Below are 18,697 nucleotides of genomic sequence, written 5' to 3'. Positions count from 1 at the left end.
GAGGGAAAACTGGAAAACTCGCCGGAAACTGGGTAAACTTTAAAAGTCTATTCTATAAATCCTTTCAAATAAAATTTCTCGTACATTGAATAATATCGCAATCATCAAGTCGTGAAATATGAAATGTAAAAGCGTTTAATCAATTTTATTCTGAAAGTGTTCCAGTTATGGATAATAACAAAATAGACATTATGGTGGGGTTGGCGGCAACAATGCTTAAGTGGTGTTGTTGGTTGCAACAATGGTGGGAGTATATATGTTAGTAGGGGCGGTGGTTGTAAAGGCAGTTGTGGTGGCGGCAATGACAACATTAGTGGTGTCATGGCAATGGTGGTGTAATGATGGTGGTTGTAGGGATAGGTGGTGGCATTCACTTATAAGGAAAACATGTGTGTGTAGAAGGATAAACAATGTATTTTTTTTTAGAACTAATGAAGGTATTACAAAAAATAAAAATATTCATTTAGGTTCAGATCTCTTTTTATAAAAGTAGTTTTCATAAGCAACGTACTTGCTGCTTTTAAAAGTTGTTGTCCGCAACCATAACTTTTAAAAATAAACAAGATTCTTAATTATTAGCACACTTTTTATTGATTAATTTTTTTATTGCTTAACTTTAAAGTGAAACAATTTTTCATCAACAAACGTGGCCTAAATGCAGTAAAAGAGGCTTGGCTGTACTAACAGTTAATTAAGAGTAGGTCCAAATTTTTATTTTTTATTTTTTTAACAAACGATATTATTTACAGTAAGAGAGTGGGAGAGTGGGCTAAGCCTCACAATGGGCTAGCAATAATGTGGTTCAAATTCGCTTTTGGCGATAATCGAACCTAAGGTCTCTCACTTACAAGTGAAGAGGAGTACTACTAAACCCTATTACTAAGTCGCGAGTAGGTCCAAATGTTAAAAGACCAAAATAATTCATTTGACTCCTAATCTTTATAGCATCAATTTTAATGTGGGAAATGATTAACACACATCTTTTTTAATTTCTGACAAACCCCTATTTAATCTTGTCCGTTATTTTTGTGTAATCTATTCAATCTAACAGTTAGAAATGGAATAAGAATGTGAGAAGCTAAAAAATGTGTGTGAAAATATCTCCCTTTTAACCGTTAAATGTTCAGATTGCAATCTAACTCTTAGTTGATCCTAGGTTGGATCAGAATAGCCCATAACCAGGTTTTAAGGGCCCAGTCAACTAATTCCAGAATTGGAGATATCTGAATTTGATGGGCCGGCCCATGTTAAAAGTTCCGATAAGAATGATAATCCAAAAAGAAGAAGTCCAAAAAGAGAAGAAGAAAAAAAAGGTCGCACCTCCAACGGTCGAAAAACGATTTAAAAATCTAATTGCTAACTCTGTTTTCTGGCGTTACAAATCCCTGTAGCTCCTTCTTAAACCCCTACTGCTTTTCCCCTGCCTCAGTCTCTTACTTTTTCACCCTTCCGTCGACAAATCTCCACAGAATTTCTCGGAATCCGATCAAAATTTTACTCAATTTTCTTTAATTTTACATTTCACCTAGCAAACCCTGTTCGATTCGTTCTTAGCATAATCCATTTCTAATTATTCTTTCTTTCTTATTCTTTCAAATTTAGGCTTCTCAAGAGAAAATGGAACCGGAGAACATTGACTGGAGCAGCGTAGAATCCGTGTTCGTCGAAGATGAAACGTACGAGAACTTCGAAGCGCCTAAGTGGGTCGACCTCTCTTCCCCAGATGAGCTCATGGATGATGATCAAGACTGGTTCTGCACTCCTGGTAGGACCCAATTTCTCAAAAATCTGTTTAGTTTCTAAGTGTGACAAAAAAAATGACACTCAATATTGTCTGTTTCATGAACCAATGTTCACTTTGTGAGTTGCAGATTGCAAGCATTCAAAGGCTGCTGAAGATTTTGTTAAACCGGCACGTAATCTGAAGGTTGTAACTGATAAGAATTTCCTTTTCACTGATACAGCAACAAATAATGTCTTAATTGGGATGTTTATGTAATAATCGACTTGTGAAAAGTTTGCTAATTGGTCCAATATTTTTTTCATCCAGGTGAAGCTTATGAGATCTTTAACCATTTCTGAAATCCTTCCTTTTAGGGAAAGGAATCGAAGGTATAATCACTTACTCTTTATATCTGTTTGGTTTCCGAGAAAGTTTTAGGGAAGATATTAGCGTGATATTCAACCAACATCACATGAGATAAATTCAGTAATTAACATTCGTTTACAAATGTGGCGACTGGCATTACACTTTCTTTTACTATTGCCAATATCAAGTGTTGTATTTCTATATCTCTCTTACCAGGGATATGAAAGCAAAGGGGACAAATTTACCAAATATGAAGACCGAAAATTCGAATTCTTTTAGCAATGTCCATGAAGAAAGTGAGAACAAGAATCCCAATATCTCAGCTTCGATTCCGCGTTGCAAAACCAAATCAAAGAAAGCTGCAGTGAATCCAAGCAGTGAGAAGAAGAAACAAGTTGATGAGTCGTCATTTCAAGATTCATCAAAAAATGGCAGGAAGCCGCAGCTAAAGACTACATTCTCCGCGAGTAATTTGCTTGGCGGACGCGAAATCTTGAATCAAATCACAGAATTTTGTACCGAATTGAAGAAATTGGCACGAAGGGGTTCGAGAAAAGGTGCAAGAGAGGGAGGTAGTTTGAAGAAGGAAGGCGTTAGAGAGAGGATGCCTCTGCTTGTTAAAGAAGCGAAACTCTAAGCAATTATTCATATAAAAATATATAATTTACTATTTAGTTCGAAATGCAAATTGCATTAGCAGTGGATCCATTTACAGTAATGATACAGAACATACTACATACAACATATATAGCAAATCATCGTTAACTAATCAATAATTTTGTATTAGCCGGTTTAACTTTCTTGCACAACAAGGAAGCATAAAGTATGAGACAGTGCAATCATATGGTTTAAAAGGGCAGCAGCTAACAGATCTGGAATATTGGAAATACTAGTATTCCGCATTGGTTTGATATGTCGGTCAGGATGCCTTGAGCCGATGTGGGTTGCAGCCTCTATTTCATGGGTGACATGTTCTCCTCCTGCAATACGAATACTGAAAACAGATGAGATTTTAAGACCATCCCTCCATGAACATAATGACAAGATTCCGACTTCAGAGAGGGGAATGTCTTGATTTGTACCAGATAAAATGCACAGTATGATCCAACACTTGCAAGCATGTAAACCCGTTGTGGCAGAAAAACGTTGTAGAAGATGGCCCCGCCTCAGCAAACCAGTCGAGAGGGAACAGGATAAGTAAGCAAATGGTTTTGGAATATCAATTCAGATTTGTCACTGCTGACAAATACATAAATGGCGCGAGATGATATAACATACAGGCAATTAGTTTTTATCTTTTGAGAGGGAGGTTTTGTAAACAAAGCTTCTGAGTCCTTGCCATCCCCTTTTGCATCAAAGGATACAGATATCTAGTGTTCGCTAACATCTTCGACACTGATTCGCTAGCATCTTCGACACTGACACTCTCGGTTTAGATTGAAGCCGTTGAAATTTGCTCGGTATAGATTGAATCCAGAAGGCTTCTAAGGGTTATTATGACGAACGCAATGGGATCTTTGATGTCTGCGGAGCACAGCAAACCAATTCGAATTCTTCATGTTCTTGCAAAAACGGCCTTCCCCTTCCCTTCGTCAATACAAGCTTTAATACCAGAGCAAAAATCATACGTTCCAAATCAGAAAATCAAAGTGACGATTGAACCTGTTTCAATAATTGGTGAAAGAGCAATTGTGGTAGGTTTAATAAGTAATGAAACGTACAAGTTTAAAAATAGAATGACTCATCGTCGCAAAAGGAAAGTTGCTTAGTTGGAACAAAAGTCAATTCAATGGACCTCAATTAATAAGAAAAATCTAGAGGATTAAACCTAATAATTCAGTACGTAAACGGTTTTACATCTAATTATCTCTTTAATATTTTAAATAATTAACCACAGAGGTAAATTTGTTCACAATAGATGATCTATAGAAGTAAGTTAAAATCTCATGATGTGTTAGGAACTTAGGACCCATTTGAAAATGTTTCTTTATAAAACATTATTGCTCACATATCAAATAATATATTTGTATCGATACAAACTTCACACCAAATTTTTTTCCAAATTTAGGCAGAAGTTAAAGCATGTAATACGACTACATTAAATTTTGGGTTCAACTATTTCTAGTGGTACCAAAACAATTAATTTATGTTAACATTTTTTTGCAGCTTTTAGTCCACATCCATTCCCTCTTTTGAAATTTGATCATCTCTGGACCTTCCAATTCGGAACTTAAGGAATAGAACTCAAGAGAGATAAAAAGATAAACGAACTCTTGGTTTTTGTGATATGGACCAACAAAATAAATGAATGAGGGCCGTCTTTAATTTGAACAGTCCGAATTACCTGTTCATTAGCTGTAGGTTCAGAGAGAATCTCCGTCCCCTCTTTTGGCCCCCTTTCTACTTTCAAGAGCTTGTCACTGTACTTTGACAATTTTTTCTGCACCAAAAATTATTACAAAATGAAACAAAAGAAAATAGAAATGCTAATTTTGGTATTAATTATTTTCAGGAAAAAAGAAACAAAATTTAAAAGGAAAAAGACAGACACAAACGAGTACTTAACCTGAGAAAGACGCAAACAAGTAGATTGACAGAAATACCCATGGGAAAGCCAGCAGTCTCACCCTACAAAAATCAACTGAAAAGGGCAATTGCAGTCAATTTAACTGAATCGTGCCAGATCGTGTTTTGTTTTCTTTTGTTCAAACTTCTCAGCCAGAAACCTTGGCGGTGGCTTTTGAATTGCCGGACCACTCGCTCTCTTGTCTGTCTGTCAATATAAATAAATATATATATGTATATAATTCTGTCTAAATGTTATAAAAATAGTGGGGAATTCAGATTTTTATATTGCGGGTTTAGCTGGAAACCCAGAAGAGAAGAACGATTTCTCTATCCCCCCTCTCTCCGTTGAATTGAATCTGAACCCTCCATTGAAATATTTCTTTGAGCTCATCAGGTTCTGTTTTTGCAGAATTTCCACCGTAGATCTGAGACGAGGTCAGTCAATGGTCTCTGTGATTGCTAATCTGCTAAAACTCATTCGTAATCACTCACTTTTTATAGTTTCTTGGATACAAAAATTAGTTAGTTAACAGTTTGATTAATGGAGAAGTTCTATTTCTTATGGAAGATTTGTAATGGTTGACTTTTACATTTCTGTGATGGAATTTGGAATGGTTGACTTGTTACTCTCTTTGTTGGGATTTGTTTAATGCAATAGGCCATGAATTTCTTGCAAAAATTGGGTTAACACGATCGATTTGAAAAGTTCAATTCTCAAGAAGAGAATTTGAAAAAAAAGAAAAGGTTTTTGATGTTTTTCATATCTACGGATTCTTATATCTATAGATTCTGATTTGTACTTGTGTTAGTTTCTTAGGTGCTTGAAGGTCAAAAGTATGGAGATATAGCAGAAGAGTCTTCTAAGATAATGCTTTCCATTCAGAAGTGGAAATGCCCAGGGTCTCAGATAGCAACAGTTACTTCTGTTGTGGCATTGGTATCGATTGTATTGGTTTCAATAGTTCATCTGTTCTGGTTTCCGCTGGTCCCTTCTTTTGCTTACTTTAGTCAAGCTCAGAACTCTTGTGTCCCAATTAATGGATCGGCTGATTCAATTACGGATCATGTAAAAGGAAATTTAAAATCACCTATTGACATGGATCGTCAGTTTCCATCTGACCTACACAAGGCAGTTGTTTTTCGTGGTGCACCATGGAAGGCTGAGATTGGCCGGTGGCTTGCTGGTTGTCATTCAATTTCTAATGAAGTTGACATTGTTGAGGTAATAAGAACAACTTCATACATTACATTTCTGTTTTATTCTAAATGTGTGAATATATTGGTGAGAAACGCCATGGGAGGATTCTGGTAAATAGAGGACGGAAGAGAGGGGTGGGTGTGCGTTGCACAAGTCATTATATGAAACCAGACGTAAAAATTGATCACCATGCAAATTCTTTTTCCTTTGTTAGTTATAATCCCTTCAGAAATTACAGCGTTGAGGTTGGTACCAATTTTTATTGGAAGAGTATTCATCTGTTTATAACTTTAACTAATTACATTGGCAGATTATAGGTGGTAGTCGATGCAAAAATGACTGCAGCGGTCAAGGCGTCTGTAACCATGAATTGGGAGAATGTCGGTGCTTTCATGGATACAGTGGTCAGTGTAATTTCTTCTTCTTTCTTTCCTTTAACTTGATCAAATACAAACTTGTCAGTGAGTAGTAGAAAACGTATGGAATAATTCTTAATGACGAATATTTCGCAATCATTGCTCAGTGAGATGGAAGAATTCTAATATTTGACATTAAACCGAGACATGTATGTCATGCATTGGTGAATCTTTTAAAGAGATTCTATGGACAATACTTGCACAAATGTTCTGTAGAACCAACTTTAGGTGTATTTCGGAACATTTGATATCTTTACTTGGTAGAAGACATTCAAAGCTCCCTTTACTTTCTCCCCTATCCCGGCTATTGAGCATTTCAGTAGGTTGCAGGTTCACCATTTCTGTTGTTTGGCTCTAATTGTGGCATCACTACAAACGAAAAAAGCTTGTCACTGTATCACTTTCAAAGAGTTCTCCCAATCGTCTCCCTTATTCTAGTTGAGAATATAGACTCCCTGCCCGCCAAGATTAAAAACGAAAAAAAAAAAAAAGGATTAGCGAACAAAGATTCTGGTTTTCTCTTTCTAAACAGTATGTTATGTTGCGGGAAAAACAGAACTAGTTGCTCTTGTCGGATGAGTCATTTCTGTGATTATAACATGAACTAATTTTTCAGGGGAAGGATGCTCTGAGAGACAGCAGCTGGAGTGCAACTACCCAGCAACGCCAGATCTACCATATGGGAGATGGGTTGTCTCAATTTGCTCCGCACAGTGTGACACAACAAAAGCAATGTGCTTCTGTGGGGAGGGCACTAAATATCCAAATCGACCTATGGCAGAGTCATGTGGCTTTCAAGTGAAGTAAGTTTATCAGATCTAAACTAGGCTTCCGTCAGCATAAATCAATTACTAAACACTGTACATGCCGCTGATCCCTGACATCTGTTTCAGGTTACCTTCTGAACCTGGTGCACCGAAACTGACTGATTGGGCAAAAGCCGACCTGGATAATGTTTTCACAACAAATAGTAGCAAACCAGGATGGTGTAATGTGGACCCTGCTGAAGCGTATGCTCTTAAGGTGAAATTCAAAGAGGAATGTGATTGTAAATATGATGGTTTCTGGGGACGGTTCTGTGAAGTGCCTACAGTATGTACTTGTATTAATCAATGCTCTGGTCGTGGGCATTGCCGCGGTGGATTTTGTCAGGTAACAATTGGTTGCTTATGCATGAATGCTAAGTGTTGTTTGTTTGAAAGGGGGAAAATTGTTGCTAGCCTTCTTGTAATCATATACACGTAGTTGTGGACAATGAGGAACAACAACTTTAGGGTTAAGATGCTACCAGCATATGGAACCAAACTGTAGGCTATAAGCTTGATATACAAGAAGTGGGGGCGGGTGCATGTTTGTAAGTTGCGCAGGCACTCAAAAAAAGAAACCAGTTGACGTATTTTGGTGACACTATATTCCAAAACTTTGCATTTTTCCCTTGCAAATTCCTTGTAATTAATCAATAGATGTGTACTGTCATAATATTTGCTCTTTTGTCAATATGTACTGACTTAACTGAGTCTACCTTCCAGTGTAACAATGGATGGTTCGGAACTGATTGCAGCATTCCATCCGTTGCATCATCAGTTAAAGAGTGGCCCCAATGGCTTCGGCCTGCTCAGGTTGATGTTCCTGATAGTTCGCATCTCCCAGGGAAAGTTGACAACCTCAATGCTGTGGTGAAAAAGAAAAGGCCCCTTATATATGTTTATGATTTGCCTCCAGATTTCAACAGCCTACTTCTTGAGGTCAGAATTAGCTTAAACTATGATTGTTTGATTCATCCTCAAAAGCAAGTGTCTTATTTTTCTCAATTTCCGGTGTAGGGGCGTCACTTTAGGTTAGAGTGTGTAAACAGAATCTATGATGACCGAAATTCAACATTGTGGACAGATCAGCTGTATGGTGCCCAGGTATTACTTGAACTGAAACTGGTAGTCGACTTGTAAATTCGAAGCATGTTTAGGATTATTCATCAGTCTTGTTGCTTGTTTGCAGATGGCACTTTATGAAAGTATCTTAGCTAGTCCGTATCGTACCTTAAATGGTGAAGAAGCAGATTTCTTCTTTGTTCCTGTACTTGATTCATGCATTATAACTCGTGCTGACGATGCTCCTCATTTGAGTATGCAGGTATGCTTTATCAAACTATTAATATATTGGTGAAATTGCAATTTCACTTCTGGGTTTGCCAAGTCAATGTTTCCGGATTTGGCTTTTGTTGTAATGTGCTTACTGAAACTTTTAGGAACACAAGGGCTTGAGGAGCTCTCTCACTCTGGAATATTATAGGAAGGCCTACGATCACATCGTTGAACAGTATCCCTTCTGGAACCGCTCATCTGGAAGAGACCATATTTGGGTATGATGTAACTGAGAGAATTACTTAAGGCCAGTGTGAGAAAAATTGAACAAAAAGAGATTTTTCCATCTTCTCGTAGTTTAGATCATTTTGTAAAGTGTACATGCTGATGATGTTGTCTCCATATCTGAAGGCAGTTTTTTTCATGGGATGAAGGTGCATGCTATGCTCCCAAGGAGATATGGAGCAGCATGATGCTGGTTCACTGGGGAAACACAAACTCGAAGCACAAGAATTCAACAACAGCTTATTGGGCGGACAACTGGAATGATATTTCTTCTGATAAAAGGGGTAACCATCCCTGCTTTGATCCTGATAAAGATCTCGTACTTCCTGCTTGGAAAAGTCCGGATGTCAACTCCTTAAGCTCAAAACTTTGGTCCAGGTGCATATCCGATGGAAAGCATACTCATATTTCCATGATTTTTTATTCTTCGAACTTTCCCCTTTGTTTTCCATGTTTTGTTGATCTAGTCAACCATGATAATTAATCAATGACAGTTCAACACTTTATTTTCAGATCGCGAGAGGACCGGAAAACACTGTTCTACTTCAATGGAAATCTGGGACCAGCTTACCCAAATGGAAGACCAGAAGCTTCGTAAGTTAACGAAAGAGCTATTCATTTATCTAATTGTGGGGTGGGTTGAATTTAATTTTTCTGTGGACAACCTGTCAACTGTCAAGAATGTGCCTTGCCAACACTTGTTTCGATTTTTCTCTTATACATTTGGTGAACATTTATAAGCTTTAAATTGTTTGGAAAGTGGAAAGCAATTTTCTTTGGTAGTCTGGACTTTCAATTTCCTGAGAAACTACCGATACTATATTGCACAACTTACAGAAGATCTGATATGAGATTTTGGGGTATTTATGCAGCTATAGCATGGGTATCAGACAAAAACTGGCAGAAGAATTTGGGTCAAGTCCTAACAAGGAAGGGAAACTCGGAAAACAACATGCAGAAGATGTGATTGTTACACCACTAAGATCTGAAAACTATCACTTGGATATCGCCAGTTCTATTTTTTGCGGGGTATTTCCTGGAGATGGTTGGAGTGGTCGTATGGAAGACTGTGTTTTGCAAGGGTGCATTCCTGTTGTCATTCAGGTTGTTAATTCTCTATTTCGTTTCTTGGCCGTCTTATTGGAGTCTCGGAACATTCTGTTAGTTCATCACTTACTTTAAAATGCTTGTTAGACAGTGATTGTTCGCATCTTCTCATATTATGGAACGCGTAACCCTCTTTTGTTATTTACCTTCTCCAGTTATTAAGCATTTTTGTCTTTCCTTGTCGTGTTTAGAAGCTTTATCATGAACCATGATATCCAAATGATGATAACTTACATTCGTCGTTCTTCTATTTTGTTTCTTCATGTTTAGGATGGGATTTTCCTGCCATATGAAAATGTGCTCAACTATGAAAGTTTTGCTGTCCGGATACACGAAGATGAAATTCCAAATTTGATAAATATTCTTCGGGTAAGTTATTACTTTTATGATTGGTACAAAGAAGCTTCTGATTGGAAGTTTGAAGGCGTTAAGCTGACTGATTTTCGGAATCCTGAATTCTGCAGGCATTTAATGAGACAGAAATAAAGTTCAGGCTGGCTAATGTCCAGAAAATTTGGCAGAGGTTTCTGTATCGTGATTCTATTATGCTCGAAGCTGAGAGGCAAAAAACAGTTTTTGGTCGTATGACAGAGTGGGCAGCTCAATTCTCGCAGCTAATTGAAGACGATGTGTTTGCAACATTGATACAGGTAAATATCCTCCTATTCCATGTAGAAAGATGATTAATACTCAAACCATCCTCCTTCAACATTTGTTGTTAGCTGATATAAAGTTCATGGAATTACTTTTCTGAAACGTTTCAAGATGGAATCGCTGACCGCTTGCTCTCATGGATCTTAATCAGGTTTTGCATTACAAGTTGCATAATGACCCGTGGAGGCAACATGTTCATGTTAAAAAGGAGTTCGGGTTACCTCAAGAGTGTTTGTTTAAAAGCAACTGAAGAAACAAGCTTACTTACTGCTAAACCAATTTGTAGAGATGATAATTGCTGCATCTGAAGAGCTCATCGCGTAAGAGGAAGCAAGCATGGCGACAAATTGTCATTCAAACGAGAAGCTCATCGTTAACAGCATCCGGTTCGATACAGAAAGCCAGGTGTTCTGAACGTTGTACTCCAGTTTTGCCAATTTTGTCCAAATGGAAGGACCTTAATCTTCTTCTCATCGTATACTTATTTACTGTTAACATCTTGGCCGGAAGTTGTCCGCGCACGCATGGGGACTGCCGTTTCTGATCCGAATAAGCGGAGACGGAAGCACAAACTTGTTCTATGTTTTCATATTATCTTGCATACTGAGAGGTATACATGTAAGATACAGGTGATCGTATAAGACTTTGGTTCAAAATTTGTCTTACTTTCAATTTTCTCATGATATAAAGAAAAAACTCTGGTATGTTGTTAAAAATATGAAACGAGACGTCTTATATGCCCATACAAAGTCAATAACATGATATACACAATTTTCACACTCTATATAGACAAAAAGTGTATTTGAGCGATACGACTTATAAGCCCATACAAAATCATAAACAATTGATAGTTTTTGCGTCATTGTACTTTAACAATGACGCTTGTAGTGACACACATGACGTTTTCTATGTCCTTAAAGAAGAACATTTGAAAAAAAAAACAGGGGCGCTTGTTTAAACGTTAACGACACTTTCTTCAATGTCATGATACCTTTTTTTGTTGGTCAAATAATGTCATGATACATGAAACGCTTGTTTTTTAGGGTATGAACTTTTCCAGATAATGGTAAGACCGAGACCAAAACGTTATCTCCTAGGCCGAGTATTTCATGCGGACAACCAAACTATGGGAAACTTGTTCTCTCTTAACGTCACAAAGACCACGTCATCCGAAAAGACGATGGACAACGTGATAGCGTACAAACCTCTCTGTACGTGATTACGTTTGTCCTCAGTCCCGCTGAAGGATAAGAACGATGATTTTCTCCACAAACCACTGTAGCTCCCCGTTTTTTCTAAAAAAATGAGTATTTTTTGTGAGTCGTAGGAGGTTGATTGGCTGGTAGATTTGATAGGATTTTAAAAGTGATAGATTTGATAGGATTTAAGAAGATTAAAGACTCCTACAAAATTCATATGGATTTTAAAGAATTTGAATGAATTGTGGTGGATTATGATGAAAGGATTTGAAATCCTAGGGGGTGGGGTTGGATTCTTTTTACTCTTGGTTATATATATTTTTTACTTTCAAATCCCACAAAATCCATAACTTATTGAAATTCTCCAAAATCTTAATTTTTTTAATACACTTAGATTTGGATGTATTTTAAAATACTTTAAAATCTTTTAATTGACTATACCAAGATTTGAATGGATTCTAAAATCCTTTAAAATCCTTTAATTGACTACACTAGGATTTTAAAATCTCAAATCTGAGTTTGACTATACCCCCTTAGTGACAAGTTTTGGATCTGCCATACTTTAGTCAACTCATAACTCTCATGCATTCTCTCTTATGCATTCCCTCAATTTTCCGAATCATAGGTCTTGGAACCCTACAATACTATGATAAACCCTCCACTAGGCTAGCGTTTAATTGTTCTCCAACTGGACCCAAATGGCTCTGACGCCGCAGACAGCAAGCACTGCTTCCTTTTCACGGAAGATATATAGCCTGGTTTTCCTCATGACTTCCCCTTGAAACCTGATATCCCCAAATTGAAGAATAGTTAATTTTGCTTCAATTTCAGTAGCTCTACCACTTCCATCAACTGCACACGCGAGGGCTTTGAGTGCTTCTTTTATTGGTTCCGCTATTACGTAGCCAGCAACCCCTTGAGACAGAATGAACAGATACACTGGACTGCACCGTTGGAGATGGAAAAATTTAGCTCTAAAGTACTCTTTAAAATATTAATTTTTGAGAACTAAAACATAACTAACGGCTATGTTTAGCACACCTTGACTGGAGACGGACTTAGGGTCTGTTTATAAGAGATATAGGGACATGCCATGTCAACTTATGAAACTTTTGATATCATTCAAAATGCTCAAAGATCTCCACGAGATACGGTATTAAGAGATATATTAATAATAGCTATACATTATTATGGAAAATTTAGCATGTCTAGTGATTGTTCATGCTGTAATTTTCAGGCATAGAATCCAAGAGGAAGATAGAAATAGAGTGATAGTTAACTGATGGATAGGGATGACAATTCTAACCGTTAAACCTGATAATCGTGGACAATCACTCGAATGGAACGGATTTGGGTATGGAAGTTTGGGTACATTTTGGATATGGGGAAAAACTGTTTATGTTATTCGGGTATGGTTTTAGATATGGTTATAGCGGTCCCCAAACTGTATCTGTAACCGAATCCGACCCGAATAGTAAACAATCTAATTTATATATAATATAATAGTATAATATATATGTATGTATGTATCTATATATATATGTATATGTATGTATGTATTTGTGTATCCATTATTCTCCGAACCATTACCTTAAGAATACAAAAGTCGCATTTTGTAGGAAAGTAAAGTTTTGAATCAAAATCAATGTGAAATCAATGGTGCTTATGGGAGATATCAAAGACAAGCCAACATCATCAGTGTTATAATTTTTATACTCAACAAGATCCATTCATTGGATCATTTTATACATCAAATGTTTAATAACGAAATTAATATCTACTAACTTATAATGTCTCAACTGAACGAATATATTTTTTGTATTGACGAAGATTGATATGGAGAATCCGTTACCCGGTGGATATGGTTATGGATTATACCCAATGATTAATTTGTGGTTATGAATATGGTTAATTTTTTAGGTTATGGGGATGAATGTAGCATTTCTGTTCTCAAACCGAACTGTTGTCATCCCTACTGATGGATGCTTTTGATCATGTACTTTTAAAACTTTAAAACATCGGAAGAGTTACGAATTGTTAGATGCTTTTGCTCAAGTACTTTTTAATTTTGAAATGGTGGAGGATTATTAATTGGATGCTTGCCCATGTAATGTTTGACTTTTGAAATTGTTGGATGTATATTCATACAGAATGCATATCATGGTAGGTTGCTCAGTTATTTTTATCTTTGTTTTCATCTCATAAAATAAATTTAAAAGTTCAAATAAGTTTTATGGTATGAAATATAGAAAACAAGTTGTAAGAGAATAAAACATAAAGCACATACAAAAATTTTCAAATAAGTTACATGAAACGTATGTTCATTGCCATCATGATGTCCTGTTCCTATAAAAGAATGACATGTGCAATTGTTTTTCACACATATAGTTGGTGTAGTGGATCAAAATGCTAAATGGCGATGAACTCATTTCATGTTAGTTGCTCTTCTGCTTTGTAACTGGCGTTTTACCTCAATGCTTAGACTCTGGTATCAACATTCTGATTTCGTTGAAAAAAGATTTGAAGCAAATCGTTAAATACAGATTACATTCAAAATAGAGGAAAAAGTCCTTTGCCGTTTGAGTTCCCCATGTTGGTTTAATGAACAATTCTCTTGTTGTATAAAGAAGCCCTCTTCTTTTTCTTCTTCATCTTCTACAGTCAAAATTATTCACTTCATTTTTAGTTCTCGGATTTCGACCGTTTGATCTGAGATCGGTTTTTTAATTTTTATCCCGACAAAAATGTCGCTGGGAGGTTCCTCCGTCACTCTCTTTTCTCCGTACAAGATGGGCAAGTTCAGTGTTGTAGACATCAAAATTTCGGTGAAATGAATGTTGACCAAAAATTAAAATTTCAACGCTCACGTATCACATAAATTTTACATGTAGCGTGTGACTCAACGAAAAATCGAAATAAATTGGAAAAGTCATCAAATAGGACACGTGTCAATACCTGGCAGAAATGATTTATTTCATCTGATTATTTAAATCCAAAAATCAAGTTTTGGAATTCTATAAATAGGAAGCCAAGGCATTCATTTTGGGGGAGGAAGGAAGAAAGAAAAAAAAAGAAGGAAGAAAGAAAGAAAGGAAGAAAGGAAGAAGCCTTGAAACTCTAAAGCTCTCAAGCAAATCCCGAAGGATCAAGAAAGCACTCTTCGTTCTTCGTCAAATTAACCTTCAAGATCAAGCCCCAACGGCCCTTGAAGAACTTCCACCAACACAAGATCAAGCCCCAACGGCCCTTGAAGAACTCCCACCAACTCAAGATCAAGCCCCGACGGCCCCTTGAAGAAAGTGTTCATCATTCATCATCCGTTCATCCTTAGATCAAGCCCCGACGGCCCTTTGGATCAACAACTCATCCACAAACCTACACCCCACGAAGATAGAATCAGAGGACCAAATTACAAAGAGATTGTAACCCCAAAATCATTAAAACAAAATATATATTTTGTACACGTATTCTTGTCTCTTGTTTCAGGAATTTTTCGTGTTTACAAGTGTCTCTCACAGGTTGAAGTCAAGTCCTCCATGATGGTCCAGAGTTGGAGGGAAACATGGGTTTATCAATTTAATTCTTTAGTTTGGGTGTGTTTTGACGGATTTGTCCTTTTTCAGGGTGGTTATGGCGCCGCTGACAAGGTGCCGGGCGTTGAAGGGACTGCCGCAACCAGCACTGGCTGAGTACTACGTTCAGAGGTCAACTGACGGCGGCCTTCTGCGAAGCCGCTATAGTCTCCGATACTGCCACCGGGGTATTATTGTAAATCAATGTTTAGTATTATTTTTCATTTCTTTTGCATGATTATCTAACATTTTACGTTCTCAGATTATATAGAATGACAGAGCCACCTTAAGGCCACATGCCTCCCCGTATTATTTTTTCTTATAACCTTTTCTGCCGGTCTAACATTGATCAATTTTATAACACCACCATTAACTTGATTTTGTTTTCTATTGGTTAGTCAAATTAACTTCATTTCTACAAAAATAACGCCTTTAATTTTTAAATAAGAGTTATATAATAATATTAGTTGATCATATTCTCTGTTTCTTGCAATTTTTTCCTTTGCTTGCAAACTATTTTTTTGTTGTTGTTAATTTCTCTTTTTCCTCTATTTATATCATCTATGAAATTAAGAAGAGAGAGAGTTTTTTGGCAAAAAAAAACCTTTCAAACTTCTCTTATACCTTATGTTTTTACGTACACATGAATGTATGATTACTCACATTTGAATTTAATATAAATAATGTACAATAAATAAATATGGTTTTAATGTTTTATTCTCAACCCTTGCTCTGAAATTCAAGAGTAGTTGACCTTACATTCTTGGTCGCCAAGATGACCAAAAGAATGAGACTATGTTTCTATATGTATTATGCACACTACAGTTTAAAGTGTGCCCCTCACAACATGAATTTTTAGCTCCCCTACTGATTATAAAATACGTCTTTGGTTTACAATCTAATAATGTAAAATGTCACATTGTTTTTAACAATGCCTCAATAAATTAGCTTTGTATTTTGAACTCTTCCTTATCAAGAAATCTAGTGTTCTTGTGAAAACTAATTTCTTCGTTAAATGGTGTCTTATTGATAAATAATTATTAATGTCATGGCAGGATGCCCAGTGTTCCTGGGATTTACAACGACGAACAGGTGGAGGCATGGAAGAAGGTGGTGGATGCAGTTCATGCCAAAGGCGCAGTCATTTTCTGTCAACTTTGGCACGTTGGTCGTGCATCTCATGAAGGTAGATTTTTTACCTATTACGGTTTGGAGCAGTAGGCTGATTGTTTTTGTTCGTGACATGGTTAATGATTTAGTTTATCAACCTGGTGGGGGATTACCGATATCTTCAACCAACAATCCCATTTCAAAGAGATGGAATGTTCTGTTGCCGGATGGCTCTCATGGCACTTATCCTAAGCCTCGAGCCCTCGAAACCCAGGAAATTCCCCAAGTGGTTGAGCATTTTCGCCAGGGTGCGTTGAATACCATTCGAGCGGGTCAGTTTCTTTTCCCGTGATCTGATTGCTCGTGTTGTGTCGCACTTTCTATACAACTTTTGAGTCTTATGATCAATTTTCATGTCGTGTAGGTTTTGATGGAGTTGAGATTCATGGGGCACATGGCTATATCATTGACCAATTCCTGAAAGACGGGATCAATGATCGAACTGATGAGTACGGTGGATCGCTAGAAAATCAGTGCAAATTTCTTATTCAGATTGTTCAAGCTGTGGTTGCAGCAATAGGTGCGGATAGAGTTGGGGTCAGAATCTCGGCGGCTATTGATCACTTGGATGCCATCGACTCCAAACCACTTATCTTAGGCCTGGCAGTGATCGAGAGGCTCAACAGGCTTCAACAGAATTGGGGCTCGAAACTGGCTTATCTCCAAGTGACACAGCCTCGCTATTCAGCTCATGCCCAAGCGGAAGCTAGTAAACTCAGCAATGACGAAGAGGAAGCTGTGTTTATGAGGACTTTAAGAAACTCTTATCACGGTACATTCATAGCTAGCGGAGGATTCACTAGAGAGCTTGCAATGCAAGCAATTGCTTCCGGCAACGCTGATTTGGTGTCATACGCCTTTTTATCTCGAACCCTGACTTGGTTTTGAGATTTAAGCTTAATGCCCCCTTGGCGAAATATAACAGGAAGACTTTCTACACACAAGACCCTGTTGTTGGGTACACAGACTACCCTTTTCTGAACAAATCCTATTACGGGGATGAGGAGGAACGGCTCTCCCGTCTATGATTTCGTTGTTTTGGAAATTCTCTAATGTTCCTTAATTTTGGATACTGAATTATAATCTGGTTCAAATAAACATGTTCTAGCTTGTAGTTGCAGTAGATAGTTCAAACTCAAAAAAAAAAACATCGGAACTTTTCTTCCATGCTCCTTTCTTCCCCTAACTAGCACCACTCGAACTTGTAAAGCTAAAGTTCGTAAACTATTATAGCTAGCTAGGTTAACATTGCCTAAAAATTTTAATGTTCGTTTCTTCCCATAATCATTTTTAAGTTAGCGTCTTCTGTCATGTGTTAGTGTCGGATGCTACGGCACCAAGTAAGTGTTATTTTGCCAAAAGCGTACCAACGAGGCCAGTTAATGTAAGACTGAGCTCGAAACACTATATCCGATGCCTAGCATTTTACGCAGACAACCAGATTGGGGGAATCTTGTGCTCTCTAATGTCACAGACTGCGTCGTGCGAGATGGATAACTTGATAGCGTTTGCCCTCAGCCCAGTTCAAGGATAAGAACGAGCAGGATGCTCTCCACAAACCTCTATAAGTAAAGGTAGAGACCTTTACGCTTAGAACCTTTGTCAAATTCAATCTCTACAATATTCCCACTAGTATATAATCTGGTTTTTGGTTGTTGATAATCCACCCCTCGGACAGATATCATTTTTTGTTTACATGTGAGCGTGAGCTTCTCTACCAACCGATGATAAAACACTCGTATTAATGCAATAATGTGGTTAACACATGCATTGCTTACAAAGCAGCAAATCCAACCTAACTTTTTCGAACAATACTGCTACTCAAAGGATGGGTAGGAGTTTCTGCTCAAAATTATTCGTCGTTGATTCGTAGAACATCAGAATCGTCCTTATTATTGTTAGCGTGAGTCAATATTAGGAAAAGTAGGGAATGTAAATAATAGGAGTCCTTTATTAAGTAGGTTTGTGTATATGTTATTTGTTTCCTTGTAAAACTATAATAGTACTGATGTATATATATTTCTAAACAAGTAATACAAGATATAATTCCGTAAAAGTTCTATTTGGTATCAAGAGCGCCGAAACCCTAGTTTTTTTTTTCTTCCGCTGTGCTTGGGTGACTGTTTTTCTGCAATTTTCTGCAGAAAACAGTGGTACCGTGTGTGTGTGTAATCTTGCTGCGTGCAGTGTGGTTTTCTGCAGTGTTTTTTCTGCAATTTTTCTGCAGCAAACAGTGTTGCTGTGTGTGTGGTATTGCTGCGTGCAGTGTGGTTTTTCTGCAGTGTTTTTTTCTGCAGCAAACAGTGTTGCTGTGTGTGTGGTATTGCTGCGATCTCTGCTGTGTATTTTTCTGCAATT

At 37.3% G+C, this 18,697-nt stretch overlaps 3 protein-coding genes across 4 annotated transcripts; all 3 read left to right on the top strand.

Moving 5' to 3' along the window:
- The first annotated feature begins 1,347 nt into the window (after positions 1-1,347).
- Positions 1,348-2,828, top strand: LOC103932850. The gene is made up of 4 exons (XM_009342501.3): positions 1,348-1,765; positions 1,872-1,927; positions 2,051-2,112; positions 2,306-2,828. Exons 1-4 carry the CDS (start codon positions 1,618-1,620, stop codon positions 2,724-2,726), a joined length of 687 nt encoding a protein of 228 aa, XP_009340776.3. The 5' UTR covers positions 1,348-1,617; the 3' UTR covers positions 2,727-2,828.
- Positions 2,829-4,792: 1,964 nt separating this feature from the next.
- On the top strand, positions 4,793-11,114 carry LOC103932851. 2 transcript variants are annotated; one of them, XM_009342503.3, is made up of 15 exons: positions 4,793-5,092; positions 5,467-5,879; positions 6,166-6,259; positions 6,888-7,074; positions 7,165-7,423; positions 7,801-8,016; positions 8,095-8,181; positions 8,267-8,401; positions 8,517-8,630; positions 8,768-9,015; positions 9,151-9,231; positions 9,510-9,741; positions 10,015-10,113; positions 10,209-10,394; positions 10,550-11,114. In XM_009342503.3, the coding sequence occupies exons 2-15, from the start codon at positions 5,526-5,528 to the stop codon at positions 10,646-10,648; spliced, it is 2,391 nt and encodes a 796-aa protein (XP_009340778.2). In that variant the 5' UTR covers positions 4,793-5,092; positions 5,467-5,525; the 3' UTR covers positions 10,649-11,114. The 2 variants fall into 2 exon arrangements, with proteins under 2 accessions (XP_009340778.2, XP_009340777.2); XM_009342502.3 differs by having other exon boundaries at positions 4,794-5,092; positions 5,475-5,879.
- A 3,227-nt stretch (positions 11,115-14,341) lies between these two features.
- On the top strand, positions 14,342-17,350 carry LOC103932863 (12-oxophytodienoate reductase 3-like). The gene is made up of 6 exons (XM_048570491.1): positions 14,342-14,422; positions 15,084-15,115; positions 15,221-15,301; positions 16,225-16,355; positions 16,429-16,611; positions 16,704-17,350. Exons 1-6 carry the CDS (start codon positions 14,342-14,344, stop codon positions 17,225-17,227), a joined length of 1,032 nt encoding a protein of 343 aa, XP_048426448.1. The 3' UTR covers positions 17,228-17,350.
- The last annotated feature ends 1,347 nt before the right edge of the window (positions 17,351-18,697 follow it).

This window comes from the organism of the source record quoted next, unplaced genomic scaffold (assembly GCF_019419815.1).
Source record: "Pyrus x bretschneideri cultivar Hongxiangsu unplaced genomic scaffold, Pyrus_bretschneideri_v1 Contig53, whole genome shotgun sequence".
Taxonomy (NCBI): domain Eukaryota; kingdom Viridiplantae; phylum Streptophyta; class Magnoliopsida; order Rosales; family Rosaceae; genus Pyrus; species Pyrus x bretschneideri.
Note: the sequence above shows the minus strand (reverse complement) of the source record. Positions and strands in the feature narration are given on the sequence as shown.